Source organism: Colletes latitarsis, chromosome 13, assembly GCF_051014445.1.
Source record: "Colletes latitarsis isolate SP2378_abdomen chromosome 13, iyColLati1, whole genome shotgun sequence".
In the NCBI taxonomy this organism is placed as follows: domain Eukaryota; kingdom Metazoa; phylum Arthropoda; class Insecta; order Hymenoptera; family Colletidae; genus Colletes; species Colletes latitarsis.
Genome location: NC_135146.1, coordinates 9,511,607 through 9,533,747, shown reverse-complemented (window position 1 = coordinate 9,533,747; position 22,141 = coordinate 9,511,607). Strand labels below are relative to the sequence as shown.

The 22,141-nt window shown below is 30.2% G+C and overlaps 1 protein-coding gene across 5 annotated transcripts in view; it reads left to right on the top strand.

The window, feature by feature from the left end:
- The window catches only part of LOC143349391 (uncharacterized), a 107,687-nt gene that overhangs the window by 56,120 nt on the left and 29,426 nt on the right, over positions 1–22,141 (top strand). For 4 of the 5 annotated variants that reach the window (XM_076780607.1, XM_076780608.1, XM_076780611.1 and 1 more), the window contains exon 2: positions 10,811–10,983. In XM_076780607.1, the coding sequence (XP_076636722.1) occupies positions 10,811–10,983 (173 nt within the window). Of the gene's footprint in view, positions 1–6,779; positions 6,908–10,810; positions 10,984–22,141 lie in introns of those variants that run through there. The other variant, XM_076780612.1, reaches the window with a different exon arrangement.

Sequence of the window (22,141 nt, the reverse complement as noted above, 5' to 3'; positions counted from 1 at the left end):
GTGCATCTTGGTGAGGTCTATAATTTTTATTTGAAGTATTTTCCAAAATTCCTATTATTTACGGTAGTAAATAAAAAAATTGTGATTTGTATGTTTTGAGCTTTTAATACCATTTTTGTCAAAAACTATTGCTTATATGACAAAAATCAATACGACATAAAATGTACATCTTGATGAGGTCTACAACTTTTATTTGATGTGTTTTTCAAAATTTCCATTATTTACGAAAGTAAGTAAAGAAACTATGATTTTTATGTTTTGAGCATTTTATATCATTTTTCTCAAAAACTATTGTCAGTTTGACAAAAATTAATACGACATAAAATGTGTATTTTGATGAGGTGTACAACTTTTATATGAAGTATTTTTCAAAATTCCCATTATTTACGGAAATAAATAAAAACACTATGATTTTTATGCTTGGAGCATTTAATATCGTTTTTCTTAAAAATTATTGTCTGTATGACAAAAATCAATAGGAAATAAAATGTGTATTTTGATGAAGTCTACAACTTTTATCTGAAGTATTTTTCAAAATTCCTATTATTTATGGAAGTAAATAAAAAACTATGAATTTTATGTTTTGAGCATTGAATATCGCTTTTCTCAAAAACTATTGTCAGTTTGACAAAAATTAATACGACATAAAATGTGTATTTTGATGAGGTGTACAACTTTTATATGAAGTATTTTTCAAAATTCCTATTATTTACGGAAGTAAGTAAAGAAAACTATGATTTTTATGTTTTGAGTATTGAATATCATTTTTCTCAGAGAGTATTATCTTTATGACAAAAATCGATAAAACATAAAATGTGTATTTTGATGAGGTCTACAATTTTTATCTGAGGTATTTTTCAAAATTCCAATTGTTTACGGAAGTAAATAAAGAAAACTATGATTTTTATGTTTTGAGTATTGAATATCATTTTTCTCAGAAAGTATTATCTTTATGACAAAAATCAATACAACATAAAATGTGTATTTTGATGAGGTCTACAACTTTTATCTGAAGTGTTTTTCAAAATTCCAATTATTACGGAAGTAAATAACGAAACTATGATTTTTATGTTTTGAGTATTGAATATCATTTTTCTCAAAAACTATTATCTACATGACAAAAATCAATAGGACATAAAATGTGTATTTTGATGAGATCCACAACTTTTATCTGAAGTATTTTTCAAAATTCCTATCATTTACAGAAGTAAATAAAGAAACTATGATTTTTATGTTTTGAGCTTTCAATGTCATTTTTCTCAAAAACTATTGTCAGTTTGACAAAAATTAATACGACATAAAATGTGTATTTTGATGAGGTCTACAACTTTTATCTGAGGTATTTTTCAAAATTCCTATTGTTTACGGAAGTAAGTAAAGAAAACTATGATTTTTGTTTTGAGCATTTAATATCATTTCTCTCAAAAACTATTATCTATATGACAAAAATCAATAAGACATAAAATGTGTATTTTGATGAGGTCTACAACTTTTCTCTGAAGTATTTTTCAAAATTCCTATTATTTACAGATATAATATTGAAAAAAATAATTTTCTGTATTTATTGTCACTAAAAGCTTCTTTTACATCTTCAAACTCAAAAGTTTAGTTGGTAGGTCGAGCGGTATCAATTTCTATGCAACGGGGGTTACTTGGAATGCCAAGGTCTCCTCAATTGTTTCTGCTTCTTTAAATTCGTCGTGTTTTAAATTTCATTCTCTTTTTTATGCATACGGAATGGTATTTCATATTTCGTTCCGAAAAATGGTAAACGAATTTTTCGAGTAGCCTGTTTTGAGTTCCACAACCAGTGTGTACACTCCACACCATAGGCGAATAACGAAGGAGAGCGTTCATGACGATGAAAAATTCGATTTTTTTTTTTTTTACATAATTTGCATGCTTAAGGTGTTTAAAACACGTAGGTAAAAGGATATTTTCGTATCTAAGGTATCTTAGAATTTACAGCCTACTAAGCGGAACCGTCCAAATATGCGTTGTTTGCATTTTGAAACATTAAAATCGTTCAATCCGTTCAGGAGTTATGATGTTTCAAAGATTCACATGAAATTTCGGGGAACCATTTCAGGCCTCAGATTATATTTTTGGTAAGGAATTTTTTTTCTCGAAAGTGGGTAGGATTTCGGGGGTATGTCTAATGACCAAAAATGATTGCAATTGACCCCCGCAACCGAAAATAATTTTTTAGAACGATTTAAAATTTGTTTTTTCGTTGAAAAATTTCAGCTGCTACACCATGTCGATTTTTTCTTAAAAATTCGTTTTTGATTTTTAGTAATTTTGTTTGACGCTCTACGGAAAAGTTGTTTAATACTTTTTTGTAAATATCCATGAACTCTACTTCCTCCCAAAATTTCAATGCAATATATTCACTATTCTAGGAGTTATGACCGTTGAAAAATGGGACCATATTTATGGGGGTTTTAACCTTTCACGGGGTTAAAAGACAAGTTTTCAAACATTTTAAGAATTTCTACATATTCTTGACTGAAATACGCGTTGTTTGCCTTTTGAAACATTAAAATCCTCCAATCCATTCAGAAGTTATGATATTTTAAACATTTGCATGCGAGGAAGCATTTCTGGTCAGAAATTATATTTTTGGTAAAGAATTTTTTTTCTTGAAAATACGTAAGATTTCGAGGGTATGTCTAATGACCAAAAACGATTGTAATTACCACCTGTAACTAAATATAATGTTTTTAGTTTGTTTTGAAATTTTTTAATTTCATCTAAAAATTTCAGTACCTACTCAAATTTTTTTCTCGAAAGTGGGTAGGATTTCGGGGGTATGTCTAATGACCAAAAATGATCGTAATTGACCTACGCAACCGAAACCAATTTTTCCAGAACGATTCGAAATTTTTTTTCGCCAAAAAATTTCAGCTGCTACACCATGTCGATTTTTTCTTAAAAATTCGTTTTTGATTTTTAGTAATTTTGTTTGACGCTCTACGGAAAAGTTGTTTAATACTTTTTTGTAAATATCCATGAACTCTACTTCCTCCCAAAATTTCAATGCAATATATTGACTATTCTAGGAGTTAAGGCTCTTTGAATATTGGACCATTTTTATTAGGTTTTTGTCAGTTTTCGGGGTGAAGGTGTAACTTTTCGAATATTTTTGGAATTTCCATATATTTATCACCAAAATACGCGTTGTTTGCATTTTGAAACTTTAAAATCGTTCAATCCGTTCAGGAGTTATGATGTTTCAAAGATTCACATGAAATTTCGGGGAACCATTTCAGGCCTCAGATTATATTTTTGGTAAGGAATTTTTTTTCTCGAAAGTGGGTAGGATTTCGGGGGTATGTCTAATGACCAAAAATGATTGCAATTGACCCCCGCAACCGAAAATAATTTTTTAGAACGATTTAAAATTTGTTTTTTCGTTGAAAAATTTCAGCTGCTACACCATGTCGATTTTTTCTTAAAAATTCGTTTTTGATTTTTAGTAATTTTGTTTGACGCTCTACGGAAAAGTTGTTTAATACTTTTTTGTAAATATCCATGAACTCTACTTCCTCCCAAAATTTCAATGCAATATATTCACTATTCTAGGAGTTATGACCGTTGAAAAATGGGACCATATTTATGGGGGTTTTAACCTTTCACGGGGTTAAAAGACAAGTTTTCAAACATTTTAAGAATTTCTACATATTCTTGACTGAAATACGCGTTGTTTGCCTTTTGAAACATTAAAATCCTCCAATCCATTCAGAAGTTATGATATTTTAAACATTTGCATGCGAGGAAGCATTTCTGGTCAGAAATTATATTTTTGGTAAAGAATTTTTTTTCTTGAAAATACGTAAGATTTCGAGGGTATGTCTAATGACCAAAAACGATTGTAATTACCACCTGTAACTAAATATAATGTTTTTAGTTTGTTTTGAAATTTTTTAATTTCATCTAAAAATTTCAGTACCTACTCAAATTTTTTTCTCGAAAGTGGGTAGGATTTCGGGGGTATGTCTAATGACCAAAAATGATCGTAATTGACCTACGCAACCGAAACCAATTTTTCCAGAACGATTCGAAATTTTTTTTCGCCAAAAAATTTCAGCTGCTACACCATGTCGATTTTTTCTTAAAAATTCGTTTTTGATTTTTAGTAATTTTGTTTGACGCTCTACGGAAAAGTTGTTTAATACTTTTTTGTAAATATCCATGAACTCTACTTCCTCCCAAAATTTCAATGCAATATATTGACTATTCTAGGAGTTAAGGCTCTTTGAATATTGGACCATTTTTATTAGGTTTTTGTCAGTTTTCGGGGTGAAGGTGTAACTTTTCGAATATTTTTGGAATTTCCATATATTTATCACCAAAATACGCGTTGTTTGCATTTTGAAACTTTAAAATCGTTCAATCCGTTCAGGAGTTATGATGTTTCAAAGATTTACATGAAATTTCGGGGAACCATTTCAGGCCTCAGATTATATTTTCGGTAATGAATTTTTTTCTCGAAAATGGTTAGGATTTCGGGGGTATGTCTAATGACCAAAAATGATCGCAATTGACCCCCGCAACCGAAAATAATTTTTTAGAACGATTTAAAATTTGTTTTTTCGTTGAAAAATTTCAGCTGCTACACCATGTCGATTTTTTCTTAAAAATTCGTTTTTGATTTTTAGTAATTTTGTTTGACGCTCTACGGAAAAATTGTTTAATACTTTTTTGTAAATATCCATGAACTCTACTTCCTCCCAAAATTTCAATGCAATATATTCACTATTCTAGGAGTTATGGCCGTTGAAAAATGGGACCATATTTATGGGGGTTTTAACCTTTCACGGGGTTAAAAGACAAGTTTTCAAACATTTTAAGAATTTCTACATATTCTTGACTGAAATACGCGTTGTTTGCCTTTTGAAACATTAAAATCCTCCAATCCATTCAGAAGTTATGATATTTTAAACATTTGCATGCGAGGAAGCATTTCTGGTCAGAAATTATATTTTTGGTAAAGAATTTTTTTTCTCGAAAATACGTAGGATTTCGAGGGTATGTCTAATGACCAAAAACGATTGTAATTGCCACCTGTAACTAAATATAATTTTTTTAGTTTGATTTGAAATTTTTTAATTTCATCTAAAAATTTCAGTACCTACTCAAATTTTTTTCTCGAAAGTGGGTAGGATTTCGGGGGTATGTCTAATGACCAAAAATGATCGTAATTGACCTACGCAACCGAAACCAATTTTTCCAGAACGATTCGAAATTTTTTTTCGCCAAAAAATTTCAGCTGCTACACCATGTCGATTTTTTCTTAAAAATTCGTTTTTGATTTTTAGTAATTTTGTTTGACGCTCTACGGAATAGTTGTTTAATACTTTTTTGTAAATATCCATGAACTCTACTTCCTCCCAAAATTTCAATGCAATATATTGACTATTCTAGGAGTTATGGCTCTTTGAATATTGGACCATTTTTATCAGGTTTTTGTCAGTTTTCGGGGTGAAGGAGTAACTTTTCGAATATTTTTGGAATTTCCATATATTTTTCTCCAAAATACGCGTTGTTTGCATTTTGAAACATTAAAATCGTTCAATCCGTTCAGGAGTTATGATGTTTCAAAGATTTACATGAAATTTCGGGGAACCATTTCAGACCTCTGATTATATTTTTGGTAAGGAATTTTTTTTCTCGAAAGTGGGTAGGATTTCGGGGGTATGTCTAATGACCAAAAATAATCGTAATTGACCCACGTAACCGAATCCAATTTTTCCAGAACGATTCGAAATTTTCTTTTCGCCAAAAAATTTAGTCACCTACTCCACGTCGATTTTTCTTATAAATTCGTTTTTCATTTTTCATTACTTTGGGTGATGCTGTATGGAAAAGTTGTTTAATGCTTTTTTGTAGGTATCCATGAGCTCTTTTTCAGAATAAAATTTCAATGAAATATATTCACTATTGTAGGAGTTATGGCTCTTTAAATATTGGACCATTTTTATTGGGTTTTTCTCAGTTTTCGGGGTGAAGGAGTAACTTTTCGAATATTTTTGGAATTTCCATATATTCTTCACCAAAATACGAGTTGTTTGCATTTGGAAACATTAAAATCGACCAATCCGTTCAGGAGTTATGATGTTTCAAAGATTCACATGAAATTTCGGGGGGCCTCAGATTATATTTTTGGTAAGGAATTTTTTTTCTCGAAAGTGGGTAGGATTTCAGGGGTATGTCTAATGACCAAAAATAATTGTAATTAACCCCCGCAACAGAATATAATTTTTTAGAACGATTCGAAATTTTTTTTCCGCCAAAAAATTTAGGCATCTACCCCCCCTCGATTTTTCTTAAAAATTGGTTTTTGATTTTTAGTAATTTTATTTGACGCCCTACAGAAAAGTTGTCTAATACTCATCTGTAGATACCCATGAGCTCTACTTCAGAAAAAAATTTCAATGCAATATATTGACTATTCTAGGAGTTATGGCTCTTTGAATATTGGACCATTTTTATGAGGTTTTTGTCAGTTTTCAGGGTGAAGGAGTAAATTTTCCAATATTTTTGGAATTTCCACATATTCTTCACCAAAATACTTCATCAATTTCTCTTTCTAATTATACAAGAATGTATTACGTTGAAATCTATATTCAAAAGTATTTATTTTACTTTTATTTAAAATGTCCAAAACCTCACGCATTTTTCATGCATCTCGACGGTAACCTCCCCTTAAAGGCGAAGAAAGACATCAGTTGCCTGGGAGGTCTCTGTCGCGGACGTTCCTGACTTTCGAAATCGTTTTCGATCCGAGAGTCACGCTTGAAATTCACGTGACGTTTCCGAGGGCAGGGCATAAATCGAGCCGTACGACTTAACAAATGGATCACGTAAACGCGACATGCTGCAAAGACCGTCGCGGAGTTATCGGGTACGAACGTTGCGGTATCGTTAATTGTGTTCGTACGACGTTCGTCCTTGCACCCCTGGTTGCATTGTAATTGATATGCGCGCCAGTTAAGAGACCATTATGGCCCGAAGAATGTAAAGATCGTACGATATCACGGTTATTACACAGAAGCTGAAAAAATGTCGAGTATTTTCGTTGTGGTATCCCAGGGGCCATGAAATTACATTCCTTGTTAACCCTTAAATGCATGATGATGTATATGTACATCAGTGTTTTCTTCCTTACATAATTTCTAAACGGTAATTCAAACACAGTATTTTTTACTTTTAATAGGTGCTAAAAATATCTATCTTAGTTTTTGAACGCAAACTTTCATGATATGGCAGTTCACTTTTTTAACTGACAAAATTTGGCAGTTTGGCGCAACACTTTCAAATACACACTTTGGCGGTGAAATTGTAATTTCATTTTAGTGGATACTAAATAGTATTATTACGTGCAAAAAGTCATTCACTGCAGTAAGCCTAATTCGAAGACAATCGTATAATAGAATAGTACTTAGGGTACATTATTAATAGTAACTGTAATGCATACTGATGTAGATCTACATCAGTAAGTTTTCTTTATAAAAATATACTTTTTAGAAAAAAAAAATTTTTCTTTATTTTTCCCTTAATCTATGTTTAATTATCTACCTGTTTCAATTTATTGTATTTAAAAAGAAAAAATCATGCATTTAAGGGTTAAGGGCCCCCATGTGTACGTTGTAAAATTTAAATATCTTTATTAATTTTTTTTAATTAAATGCTAGATTTACCGTAATTTATTTAAATATTCTTTGGGAATGTAAAATTAATTTTTCAATGATTTTTATTGACTTTTCATGGTTTTATTACGTCCATAGTAAACATGAGGTGTACTTTCGAAAAGGACTTTCGATTTTTTTTATACTGTGGATTCTTATGTGTTTCGACGGGCTGATTATTAGTGTGATAGTGAAAGTTGGAGCGAATTTTATTTTCATAGTGGACATTATGAAAAAACTATAACAGTCGTAGTTCTTTTATTTATTTCCGTAAATAATGGGAATTTTGAAAAATACTTCAGATAAAAGTTGTAGACCTTATAAAAATACACATTTTATTTCGTATTGATTTTTGTCATACAGACAATAGTTTTTGAGAAAAACAATATTAAATTCGCAAGACATAAAAATCATATTTCTTTTATTTATTTCCGTAAATAATCGGAATTTTGACAAATACTTCAGATAAAAGTTGTAGACCTTATAAAAACACACGTTTTATGTCGTATTAATTTTTGTCATACAGACAATAGTTTTTGAGAAAAATGATATTAAATTCTCAAGACATACAAATCATATTTCTTTTATTTATTTCCGTAAATAATGGGAATTTTGACAAATACTTCAGATAAAAGTTGTAGACCTTATAAAAATACACATTTTATTTCGTATTGATTTTTGTCATACAAATAATAGTTTTTGAGAAAAATGATATTAAAAGCTCGAAACATAATAATCATAGTTTTTTTTATTTACTTCCGTAACTAATGGGAATTTTGAAAAATATTTCAGATTAAAGTTGTAGACTTTATCAAAATACACATTTTATGTTGTATTGATTTTAGTCATACAGATAATAGTTTTTGAGAAAAATGATATTAAAGGCTCGAAACATAGAAATCATAGTTTTTTTATTTACTTCCGTAAATAATAGGAATTTTGAAAAATACTTCAGATAAAAGTTGTAGACCTCATCAAGATACACATTTTGTATCATATTGATTTATGCCATACAGACTATAGTTTTTGAGAAAAATGATATTAAATGCTCGAAATATAAAAATCATAGTTTTTTTATTTACTTCCGTAACTAATGGGAATTTTTAAAAATATTTCAGATTAAAGTTGTAGACCTCATCAAGATACACATTTTATGTCGTATTAATTTTTGCCATACGGACAATAGTTTTTGAGAAAAATGATATTAAAAGCTCGAAACATAAAAATCATAGTTTTTTTATTTACTTCCGTAAATAATAGGAATTTTGGAAAATACTTCAGATAAAAGTTGTAGACCTCATCAAGATACACATTTTATATCATATTGATTTTTGTCATACAGTTAATAGTTTTTGAGAGAAATGATATTAAAGGCTCAAAACATAAAAATCATAGTCTTTTTTAATTTACTACCGTAAATAATAGGAATTTTTAAAAATATTTCAGATAAAAGTTGTAGACTTTATCAAAATACACATTTTATTTCGTATTAATTTTTGCCATACAGACAATAGTTTTTGAGAAAAATGATATTAAATGCTCGAAATATAAAAATCATAGTTTTTTTATTTATTTCCGTAAATAATGGGAATTTTGAAAAATACTTCAGAATAATATTGTAGACTTTATCAAAATACACATTTTATTGTATTGATTTTAGTCATACAGATAATAGTTTTTGAGAAAAATGATATTAAAAGCTCGAAACATAAAAATCATAGTTTTTTTATTTACTTCCGTAAATAATAGGAATTTTGAAAAATACTTCAGATAAAAGTTGTAGATCTCATCAAGATACACATTTTATATCATATTGATTTTTGTCATACAGTTAATAGTTTTTGAGAAAAATGATATTAAATGCTCGAAATATAAAAATCATAGTTTTTTTATTTACTTCCGTAAATAATAGGAATTTTTAAAAATATTTCAGATTAAAGTTGTACACCTCATCAAAATACACATTTTATATCATATTGATTTCTGTCATACAGTTAATTGTTTTTGAGAGAAATGATATTAAAGGCTCAAAACATAAATATCATAGTCTTTTTAATTTACTACCGTAAATAATGGGAATTTTGAAAAATACTTCAGATAAAAATTGTAGACCTCATCAAGATACACATTTTATTTCCTATTGATTTTTGTCATACAGACAATAGTTTTTGAGAAAAATGACATTAAAAGCACGAAACTTAGAAATCATAGTTTTTTTATTTACTTCCGTAAATAATAGGAATTTTGAAAAATATTTCAGATTAAAGTTGTAGACCTCATCAAAATACACATTTTATATCATATTGATTTCTGTCATACAGTTAATAGTTTTTGAGAGAAATGATATTAAAGGCTCAAAACATAAAAATCATAGTCTTTTTAATTTACTACCGTAAATAATGGGAATTTTGAAAAATATTTCAGATAAAAGTTGTAGACCTCATCAAAATACACATGTTATGCTCTATTGATTTTTGTCATAAAGATAATACTTTCTGAGAAAAATGATATTAAAAGCTCAAAACATAGTTATAAAAATCATAGTTAATCCTACCCACTTTCTAGAAAAAAATTCAGAACGGGCGGAACTTCAAACGTTAATAACTTTTCAACGAAGCCTCAATCAACAAATTGGTATTCTCGATTTTCGTCTTATTTTAACCTCTAAAATCTCCCAGTAAAATTTTCCCCAGGGTTACCTGAACACCCTGTATATACTTTCAAAAAACGAAATAAAAAGAATTTTATTTTAACTCTCACATGACACTGCCCCCTTGAGAAACCATTATGGCCGGAAAAATGCGCCGTGCAATATCACGGTTATTACACAGAAGCTGAAAAAGTGTCGAGTATTTTCGTTACGGTTTACCAGCTACCGTGAAATTACATTCTTCGTTAAGTTACAAGAATCAACGGACGACGTAATTTTTTTTTTTTCTTCCAAGTTTAAAGTCCCATCAACGACAGAGGTTATTAGCGACTATTATTGGCCCGAATTATCTGTCTATGATAGCTGTTTGGTTGGAAACTCGTCGAGGAAAAATTACAGGATTAGCGAAGGGTGGTGGACGACATAATTGGAATGCTAGTAACGGGTATTTTCTTTTATTCGTTTTCAGGGAAACGCGAAGGTACCGGAAGTGGAAATTATATTGGTAATAATCCACCGTCGTCAGGGGGTTCGCCCAGGGTCATCACCGGTTACGGTACTGCGCCTGGGGGTGCCAATATGATCCCCGAGGATCCTGCTCCCGATGAAGAGTTTGCCTTAGCTATTACTCAGAAAACTCAGGTATGATGGATATCCTAAAAACGGATAGGAAATAATTGGACCGTTTATTTTGAAAGTGGTGTAAGTCCTTTTTTTAAAAAAAAATGAAATATGATGTGATTTATGCTTAATTTAGTGTAAACTTTTTGTTTATAACTAGTTAGTATTTAATATCTTAAAAAATGCTAATGCTTTGTTCAATTTAAAATTTGCCAGTAAAAGAAATTACGTAACCGTTGATTATGAAAGTGGTGTAAGTCCAATTTCCATACTTATGTTATTGCATATAGTGATACGTGTACTGGGCAAAATTGAAATTTACAAATGGCGTTGATGTGGGTGAGGGATGTCCAGTCTTTGGAAAATAACATCGAGGTAATTGATCATCAATTTTTACTCTCCGGACATTCGTATCTTCCAAACGATGCAGATTTTGGTATCATAGAAATGGCGTTACGAAAAAAGAATTTCCTGGACACACCACAGGATTATTATGACGTTATAAACCAATGTAGGCGACATAATAAATTTATTTTACACGAAATGAAACGAGAGAATTTCGTTTCAACAAAAAATCTACGAAACGCAATTAAAAAACAGATAAGAAGAAACACTAATGGAGGAAAAGTAAATTGGTTGCAAATATGTTGGATGAGATTCTGCAAAACTGCACCGTATACTATTTCATATAAAACATCAATGGAGGACACAGAATTTAAGACTCTAAATTTATCAGCTACATGTCGGGGAAGACCGCTAAAATTTGAAAAAATCGCCCTGGCGCCTTTGTATCACGATACCAAGCCTATTACATACGAAAAATATAAGGTATTACCTTATATACCTCCTGTGCATCATGAATATTTCAAAACACTGCCACACGAAGAGCATAAATAATTAATAATACCAATATCTTGTGTTAAGTTTAACAATATAGAAATATAATTAACGTTCAAAATAAAAAATGCTAATCCTATTTTATTTCTTGTTATTATTTATAAAGAAAATTGGATTAATATGAGATATATTTTAAGTGATATTTGTTATTTCAAAATTGAAATTAAATGACATTTACAATTGACTAATTACGAAAGTGGTGTAAGTCCATTTGCAGCCTGGAAATTGTACATTATTTTAGTTAAATTCGCCTAAAAGAAATTTATATAATTAAATTACATATTGATAAATTAGTACAAACATTCCCAGACTTCACATAATTAACCTATATTTTTTGATTGTCAGATCTGCTAACATTCAATTTTCTCGAAACAAAAGTAAATGGACTTGCACCACTTTCAAAATAAACGGTCCATATATTATTAACAAGCTGCTTCAGAATGAAACGATCACGTAAAAATGTAACTATCAAGGTAACTCGATGTTTTTGGAAAATCGTCTTACGCCATTTTCAAAATAAACTTTTTCATCGCTTCGTTAACCAGCAAATTTTCGTGTTACAAAATCTTAATAATTTTAAATATGGACCGTTTATTTTGAAAGTGGTGTAAGTCCTTTTTTTAAAAAAAATGAAATATGATGTGATTTATGCTTAATTTAGTGTAAACTTTTTGTCTATAACTAGTTAGTATTTAATATCTTAAAAAATGCTAATGCTTTGTTCAATTTAAAATTTGCCAGTAAAAGAAATTACGTAACCATTGATTATGAAAGTGGTGTAAGTCCAATTTCCATACTTATGTTATTGCATATAGCGATACGTGTACTGGGCAAAATTGAAATTTACAAATGGCGTTGATGTGGGTGAGGGATGTCCAGTCTTTGGAAAATAACATTGAGGTAATTGATCATCAATTTTTACTCTCCGGACATTCGTATCTTCCAAACGATGCAGATTTTGGTATTTATTACGAAAAAAGAATTTCCTGGACACACCACAGGATTATTATGACGTTATAAACCAATGTAGGCGACATAATAAATTTATTTTACACGAAATGAAACGAGAGAATTTCGTTTCGACAAAAAATCTACAAAACGCAATTAAAAAACAGATAAGAAGAAACACTAATGGAGGAAAAGTAAATTGGTTGCAAATATGTTGGATGAGATTCTGCAAAACTGCACCGTATACTATTTCATATAAAACATCAATGGAGAACACAGAATTTAAGACTCTAAATTTATCAGCTACATGTCGGGGAAGACCGCTAAAATTTGAAAAAATCGCCCTGGCGCTTTTGTATCACGATACCAAGCCTATTACATACGAAAAATATAAGGTATTACCTTATATACCTCCTGTGCATCATGAATATTTCAAAACACTGCCACACGAAGAGCATGAATAATTAATAATACCAATATCTTGTGTTAAGCTTAACAACATAGAAATATAATTAACGTTCAAAATAAAAAATGCTAATCCTATTTTATTTCTTGTTATTATTTATAAACAAAATTGGATTAATATGAGATATATTTTAAGTGATATTTGTTATTTCAAAATTGAAATTAAATGATATTTACAATTGACTAATTACGAAAGTGGTGTAAATCCATTTGCAGCCTGGAAATTGTACATTATTTTAGTTAAATTCGCCTAAAAGAAATTTATATAATTAAATTACATATTGATAAATTAGTACAAACATTCCCAGACTTCACATAATTAATCTATATTTTTTAATTGTCAGATCTGCTAACATTCAATTTTCTCGAAACAAAAGTAAATGGACTTGCACCACTTTCAAAATAAACGGTCCAATTAATTATCGAAATAAATAATTAAACGTTCCGATTTTTGCAGAGTACATTCCCTGGTAGCACAAAAATATTGGATAAATATATTTTTCAAATACTCGAAAAATGTTTTTTAAGCCACATTTTTTCATTTGAGAAAAATATTGGATCTAACTATTGTATACATGAATTGAATGTTTAAAAAATATAAGCTAAATATTCAGAGAATATAAAATATTTAAAAAATGTAAAGTAAATATTCAGGGGGTATTAGCTAGATATTTAAACAAATGTGAATCCAATATTTGAAAATAAATTCAATATTTAAATAACATTCAATAAAATCTTCAAATTTTAGAGAAAGTTATGCAAAAACTTAATTTCCCTATACAGGGTGTTCGGATACTACAGGAGGAAATTTTTTTGAGGGATTCTAGAGGCCAAAATAAGACGAAAATCAAGAATACCAATTAGTTGATGGAGGCTTTGTTAAAAATTTATTAACGTTTAAAGTTTCGTACGTTCTGAATTTTTTTCTCGAAAATGCGCAGGATTTCGGGGGTATGTCTAATGACCAAAAATGATTGTAATCGACCCCTGTAAGTGAAACTAATTTTTCCAGAACGATTCGAAATTTTTTTTTCGCTAAAAAATTTAGTCACCCACTCCACGTCGATTTTTCTTATAAATTCGTTTGTCATTTTTCATTATTTTGGGTGATACTGTATGGAAAAGTTGTTTAATACTTTTTTGTAGGTATCCATGGGTCCTACTTCAGAAAAAAATTTCAATGAAATATATTCACTATTGTAGGAGTTATGGCTCTTTGAATATTGGACCATTTTTATGAGGTTTTTGTCAGTTTTCGGGGTGAAGGTGTAACTTTTCGAATATTTTTGGAATTTCCATATATTCTTCACCAAAATACGCGTTGTTTGCATTTTGAAACATTAAAATCGTTCAATCCGTTCAGGAGTTATGATGTTTCAAAGATTTACATGAAATTTCAGGGAACCATTTCAGGCCTCAGATTATATTTTCGGTAAGGAATTTTTTTTCTCGAAAGTGGGTAGGATTTCGGGGGTATGTCTAATGACCAAAAATGATCGTAATTGACCCACGCAACAGAAAATAATTTTTCCATAACGATTCGAAATTTTTTTTTCCCAAAAAATTTAGTCACCTACTCCACGTCGATTTTTCTTATAAATTCGTTTTTCATTTTTCATTACTTTGGTTGATGCTGTATGGAAAAGTTGTTTAATGCTTTTTTGTAGGTATCCATGGGGCCTACTTCAGAAAAAAATTTCAATGAAATATATTCACTATTGTAGGAGTTATGGCTCTCTAAATATTGGACCATTTTTATTAGGTTTTTGTCAGTTTTCGGGGTGAAGGAGTAACTTTTCGAATATTTTTGGAATTTGTATATATTCTTCACCAAAATACGCGTTGTTTGCCTTTTGAAACATTAAAATCGTCCAATCCGTTCAGGAGTTATGATGTTTCAAAGATTCATATGAAATTTCGGAGAACCATTTCAGGCCTCAGATTATATTTTTGATATTGAATTTTTTTTCCCGAAAGTGAGTAGAATTTCGGGGGTATATCTAATACCAAAAATGATTGTAATTGATCCCCCGCAACCGAAAATAATTTTTCCAGAATGTTCTGAAATATTATTTTTTCGCCGATAATTTAGGCACCTACCCCTGTCGATTTTTCTTAAAAATTCATTTTTGATTTTTAATAAATTTGTTTGACGTTGTACGGAAATCTTGCGTAATAGTTTTTTGTAGGTGCCCATGAGCTGTACTTCGGAAAAAAGTTTCATTGAAATATATTTACTATTGTAGGAGTTATGGTCGTATTGAAGTTTTGACCATTTCTATGCTGTTTTTCTCATTTTGTGGGGTCAAGGACCAACTTTTCGAATATTTTTACGATTTGTACGTATTCTACACTAAAATGCGCTTAGTTTGCTTTTTTAAACATTAAAATCGTCCCATCCGTTCAGAAGTTATAACGTTTTAAAAATTCCCACGAAATTTCGGGGTTACATATCTGGCCAGAAATGATATTTTTAGTAAGGAATTTTTTTCTCGAAAGTGGGTAGGATTTCAGGGGTATAGGTAATGACCAAAAGTGATTGTAATTAACCTCTGTAACTAAATATAATTTTTCTAAAATGATTTGAAATTTTTTTTTCGTTTTTTAGGCACCTAATTAGATTTTTGGTAATGAATTTTTTTCTCGAAAGTGCGTAGGATTTCAGGGGTATAGGTAATGACCAAAAATGATTGTAATTGACCCCCGCAACTAAAAATAATTTTTCCAGAACGTTCTGATATATTTTTTTTTCGCTGACAATTTAGGCACCTACCCCCTGTCGATTTTTCTTAAAAATTCGTTTTTGATTTTTAATAAATTTGTTTGACGTTGTACGGAAATCTTCCCTAATACTTTTTTGTAGGTGCCCATGAGTTCTACTTCGGAAAAAAGTTTTATTGAAATATATTCACTATTGTACGAGTTATGGTCGTATTGAAGTTTTGGCCATTTCTATGCTGTTTTTCACATTTTGCGGGGACAAGGACCAACTCTTCGAATGTTTTTACGATTTGTACATATTCTACACTAAAATGCGCGTAGTTTGCTTTTTTAAACATTAAAATCGCCCCATTCGTTCAGAAGTTATGACGTTTTAAAAATTCGCACGAAATTTCGGGGTTACATTTCTGGCCAGAAATGATATTTTTAGTAATGAATTTTTTTCTCGAAAGTGGTTAGGATTTCGAGGGTATGTCTATTGACCAAAAACGATTGTAATTGACCCCTGTAACTAAATATAATTTTTTTAGTTTGATTTGAAATTTTTTAATTTCGTCTAAAAATTTCAGTGTCTACTCAAATTTTTTTCTCGAAAGTGAGTAGGATTTCGGGGGTATGTCTATTCACCAAAAACGATTGCAATCGACCCCTGTAAGTGAAAGTAATTTTTCCAGAACGATTCAAAAAATTTTATTTTCGTCGAAAAATTTCACACCTTCTCGAATTTTTTTCTCGAAACTGGGTAAGATTTCGGGGGTATGTCTAATGACCAAAAATGATTGAAAGTGACCCCTCTAACTGAAGGTAATTTTTCCAAAACGATTTGAAATTGTTAAATTTAATTGTTAATAACTTTTTAACGAAGCCTCCATCAACAAATTAGTATTCTTGATTTTCGTCTTATTTTGGCCTCCAGAATCCCCCATTAAAATGTTTCCCAGGGGAATATTCTATTTCTAATATTGCATAAATATATATTTTATAATAAGAGAATAATATTTTTTTCCATTATATGAAATAAATATTATGTGTATATTAAGAAAAATAGTCTACTTCTAATATTGCATAAAGATTCATTTAATATTCTGAAAAACATATATTTCTCTTAACATGAAACAGATATTTCCTGCATATTAAAAAAGAAAAAAATTTCTTACCTAATATAAAATAAACATTGTATGTATATTTAAATATTAAAAAAAGTTCGAATCTCTTTTTAATATCATATGAATGTGTATACAATATTCTGTGCTACTAGGGTTGTCTGTTATTTAATAAAAGATTATTTGAACAAAGGTCACCCACATTTTACGCACTGAATAGCCAATGTAAGAACACATTAGCATAGCATAACATCATTTAATACATTATATAAGTGGGTTGCACCGATTAATAACGTCCACTAATATGAATTATTACCAACCATATCGCAATTACATTAAATCTTTCGCCTAACGATCATCGTAAACATACAATTTATTCCACCCAGTAAATGTAATAAATTATCTCGATATTAAGTTCATTCTGAAATAAAACAATAACTAAATTATTATAAATTTCACTGTTGTTTGTTAACAATATTAAAAATGAATCTCCATAAATAATCATTAAACGAATAGCGTTTTAATCGATGTCGAAATACTGTTTGTTCTGTACCTCTGTTTTTTTAATAATTTTTCAACGAAACATTTTCTGAAACACATTCGTACAAAATTTCGAACTTATTTTTAACCACGGAACGTCTTGGCAAACTTCTCAGATCTACTGTGTATCTGCAACAATGTAAATAAATACAGTCTCTTTTACGTTTAATACGAAATGCGCTGCACGCAGGTACGTACATAGTTTGAGTGGTTCGTGTTCTGGTAACGGTAGGAATTTTTCGACGGGATTTACGTGATTCGAATTGTCAACCTCGCAAAAGGATCCTCGGAAAGATTTCCGTACAACGTTAAACGAATTTACTAAAAATCGAAAACGGATTTTTAAGAAAAATCGACAGGGGGTAGGTGCCTAAATTTTCAGCGAATAAAAAATATTTCAGAACGTTGTGGAAAAATTATTTTCTGTTGCGGGGGTCAATTGCAATCATTTTTGATCATTAGACATATCCCTGAAATCCTCCGCACTTTCGAGAAAAAAATTCATTACCAAAAATCTAATTAGGTGCTTAAAAGACGAAAAAAAAAATTTCAAATCATTTTGGAAAAATTATATTTAGTTACAGGGGTCAATTACAATCATTTTTGGTCATTACCTATACCCCTGAAATCCCACCCACTTTCGAGAAAAAAATTCGAGTAGGTACTGAAATTTTTAGACGAAATTAAAAAATTTCAAACCAAACTAAAAAAATTATATTTAGTTACAGGGGGCAATTACAATCGTTTTTGGTCAATAGACATACCCTCGAAATCCTAACCACTTTCGAGAAAAAAATTGCTTACTAAAAATATCATTTCTGGCCAGAAATGTAACCCCGAAATTTCGTGCGAATTTTAAAAACGTCGTAACTTCTGAACAGATGGGACAATTTTAATGTTTAAAAAAGCAAACTACGCGCATTTTAGTGTAGAATATGTAGAAATCGTAAAAATATTCGAAAAGTTGGTCCTTGAGCCCGCAAAATGAGAAAAACAGCATAGAAATGGTCAAAACTTCAATACGACCATAACTCCTACAATAGTGAATATATTTCAATGAAACTTTTTTCCGAAGTAGAGCTCATGGGCACCTACAAAAAAGTATTAGGCAAGATTTCCGTACAACGTTAAACGAATTTACTAAAAATCAAAAACGGATTTTTAAGAAAAATCGACAGGGGGTAGGTGCCTAAATTTTCGACGAAAAAAAATATATCAGAACGTTCTGGAAAAATTATTTTTAGTTGCGGGGGTCAATTACAATCATTTTTGGTCATTAGACATATCCCTGAAATCCTACGCACTTTCGAGAAAAAAATTCATTACCAAAAATCTAATTAGGTGCCAAAAAGACGAAAAAAAAAATTTCAAATCATTTTGGAAAAATTATATTTAGTTACAGGGGTTAATTACAATTATTTTTGGTCATTAGACATATCCCTGAAATCCTACGCACTTTCGAAAAAAAAATTCTTTATCAAAAATCTAATTAGGTGCCTAAAAAACGAAAAAAAAATTTCAAATCATTTTGGAAAAATTATATTTAGTTACAGGGGTTAATTACAATCGTTTTTGGTAAATAGACATACCCTCGAAATCCTAACCACTTTCGAGAAAAAAATTCCTTACTAAAAATATCATTTCTGGCCAGAAATGTAACCCCGAAATTTCGTGCGAATTTTTAAAACGTCATAACTTCTGGACGGATGGGACAATTTTAATGTTTAAAAAAGCAAACTACGCGCATTTTGGTGGAGAATATGTACAAATCGTAAAAATATTCGAAAAGATGGTCCTTGACCCTGCAAAATGAGAAAAACAGCATAGAAATGGTCGAAACTTCAATACGACCATAACTCCTACAATAGTGAATATATTTCAATGAAACTTTTTTCTAAAGTAGAGTCCATAGGTACCTACAAAAAAGTATTAGGCAAGATTTCCGTACAACGTCAAACAAATTTAGTAAAAATCAAAAACGGATTTTTAAGAAAAATCGACGGGGGGTAGGTGCCTAAATTTTCGGCGAAAAAAAATATTTCAGAACGTTCTGGAAAAATTATTTTCGGTTGCGGGGGTCAATTACAATCATTTTTGGTCATTAGACATATCCCTGAAATCCTCCGCACTTTCGAGAAAAAAATTCATTACCAAAAATCTAATTAGGTGCCTAAAAAACGAAAAAAAAATTTCAAATCATTTTGGAAAAATTATATTTAGTTACAGGGGTCAATTACAATCGTTTTTGGTCAATAGACATGTCCTCGAAATCCTAACCACTTTCGAGAAAAAAATTCCTTACTAAAAATATCATTTCTGGCCAGAAATGTAACCCCGAAATTTCGTGCGAATTTTTAAAACGTCATAACTTCTGATCGGATGGGACGATTTTAATGTTTAAAAAAGCAAACTACGCGCATTTTAGTGTAGAATATGTACAAATCGTAAAAATATTCGAAAAGTTGGTCCTTGACCCCGCAAAATGAGAAAAACTGCATAGAAATGGTCGAAACTTCAATACGACCATAACTCCTACAATAGTGAATATATTTCAATGAAACTTTTTTCCGAAGTAGAGCTCATGGGCACCTACAAAAAAGTATTAAGCAAGATTTCCATACAACGTCAAACAAATTTATTAAAAATCAAAAACGGATTTTTAAGAAAAATCGACGGGGGGTAGGTGCCTAAATTTTCGGTGGAAAAAAAATATTTCAAAACGTTCTGGAAAAATTATTTTCTGTTGCGGGGGTCAATTGCAATCATTTTTTATCATTAGACATATCCCTGAAATCCTACGCACTTTCGAGAAAAAAATTCCTTACCAAAAATCTAATTAGGTGTCTAAAAAACGAAAAAAAAATTTCAAATCATTTTGGAAAAATTATATTTAGTTACAGGGGTCAATTACAATCATTTTTGGTCATTACCTATACCCCTGAAATCCTACCCACTTTCGAGAAAAAAATTCGAGTATGTACTGAAATTTTTAGACGAAATTAAAAAATTTAAAATCATAGTAAAAAAATTATATTTAGTTACAAGGGGCAATTACAATCGTTTTTGGTCAATAGACATGTCCTCGAAATCCTACCCACTTTCGAGAAAAAAATTCCTTACTAAAAATATCATTTCTGGTCAGAAATGTAACCCCGAAATTTCGTGCGAAGTTTTAAAACGTCATAACTTCTGAACGGATGGGACGATTTTAATGTTTAAAAAAGCAAACTACGCGCATTTTAGTGTAGAATATGTAGAAATCGTAAAAATATTCGAAAAGTTGGTCCTTGACCCGGCAAAATGAGAAAAACTGCATAGAAATGGACAAAACTTCAATACGACCATAACTCCTACAATAGTGAATATATTTCAATGAAACTTTTTTCCGAAGTAGAGCTCATGGGCACCTACAAAAAAGTATTAGGCAAGATTTCCGTACAACGTCAAACAAATTTATTAAAAATCGAAAACGGATTTTTAAGAAAAATCGACAGGGGGTAGGTGCCTAAATTATCAGCGAAAAAAAAATATTTCAGAACATTCTGGAAAAATTATTTTCTGTTGCGGGGGTCAATTGCAATCATTTTTGATCATTAGACATATCCCTGAAATCCTCCGCACTTTCGAGAAAAAAATTCATTACCAAAAATCTAATTGGGTGCCTAAAAAACGAAAAAAAAAATTTCAAATCATTTTGGAAAAATTATTTTCGGTTACGGGGGTCAATTACAATAATTTTTGGTGAATACACATATCCCTGAAATCCTACGCACTTTCGAAAAAAAAATTCTTTATCAAAAATCTAATTAGGTGCCTAAAAAACGAAAAAAAAAATTTCAAATCATTTTGGAAAAATTATATTTAGTTACAGGGGGCAATTACAATCGTTTTTGGTCAATAGACATGTCCTCGAAATCCTAACCACTTTCGAGAAAAGAATTCCTTACTAAAAATATTATTTCTGGCCAGAAATGTAACCGTGAAATTTCGTGCGAATTTTTAAAACGTCATAACTTCTGATCGGCTGGGACGATTTTAATGTTTAAAAAAGCAAACTACGCGCATTTTAGTGTAGAATACGTACAGATCGTAAAAATATTCGAAAAGTTGGTCCTTGACCCCGCAAAATGAGAAAAACAGCATAGAAATGGTCAAAACTTCAATACGACCATAACTCCTACAATAGTGAATATATTTCAATGAAACTTTTTTCTAAAGTAGAGTCCATAGGTACCTACAAAAAAGTATTAGGCAAGATTTCCGTACAACGTCAAACAAATTTATTAAAAATCGAAAACGGATTTTTAAGAAAAATCGACGGGGGGTAGGTGCCTAAATTATCAGCGAAAAAAAAATATTTCAGAACATTCTGGAAAAATTATTTTCTGTTGCGGGGGTCAATTGCAATCATTTTTGGTCATTAGACATATTCCTGAAATCCTACGCACTTTCGAAAAAAAAATTCTTTATCAACAATCTAATTAGGTGCCTAAAAGACGAAAAAA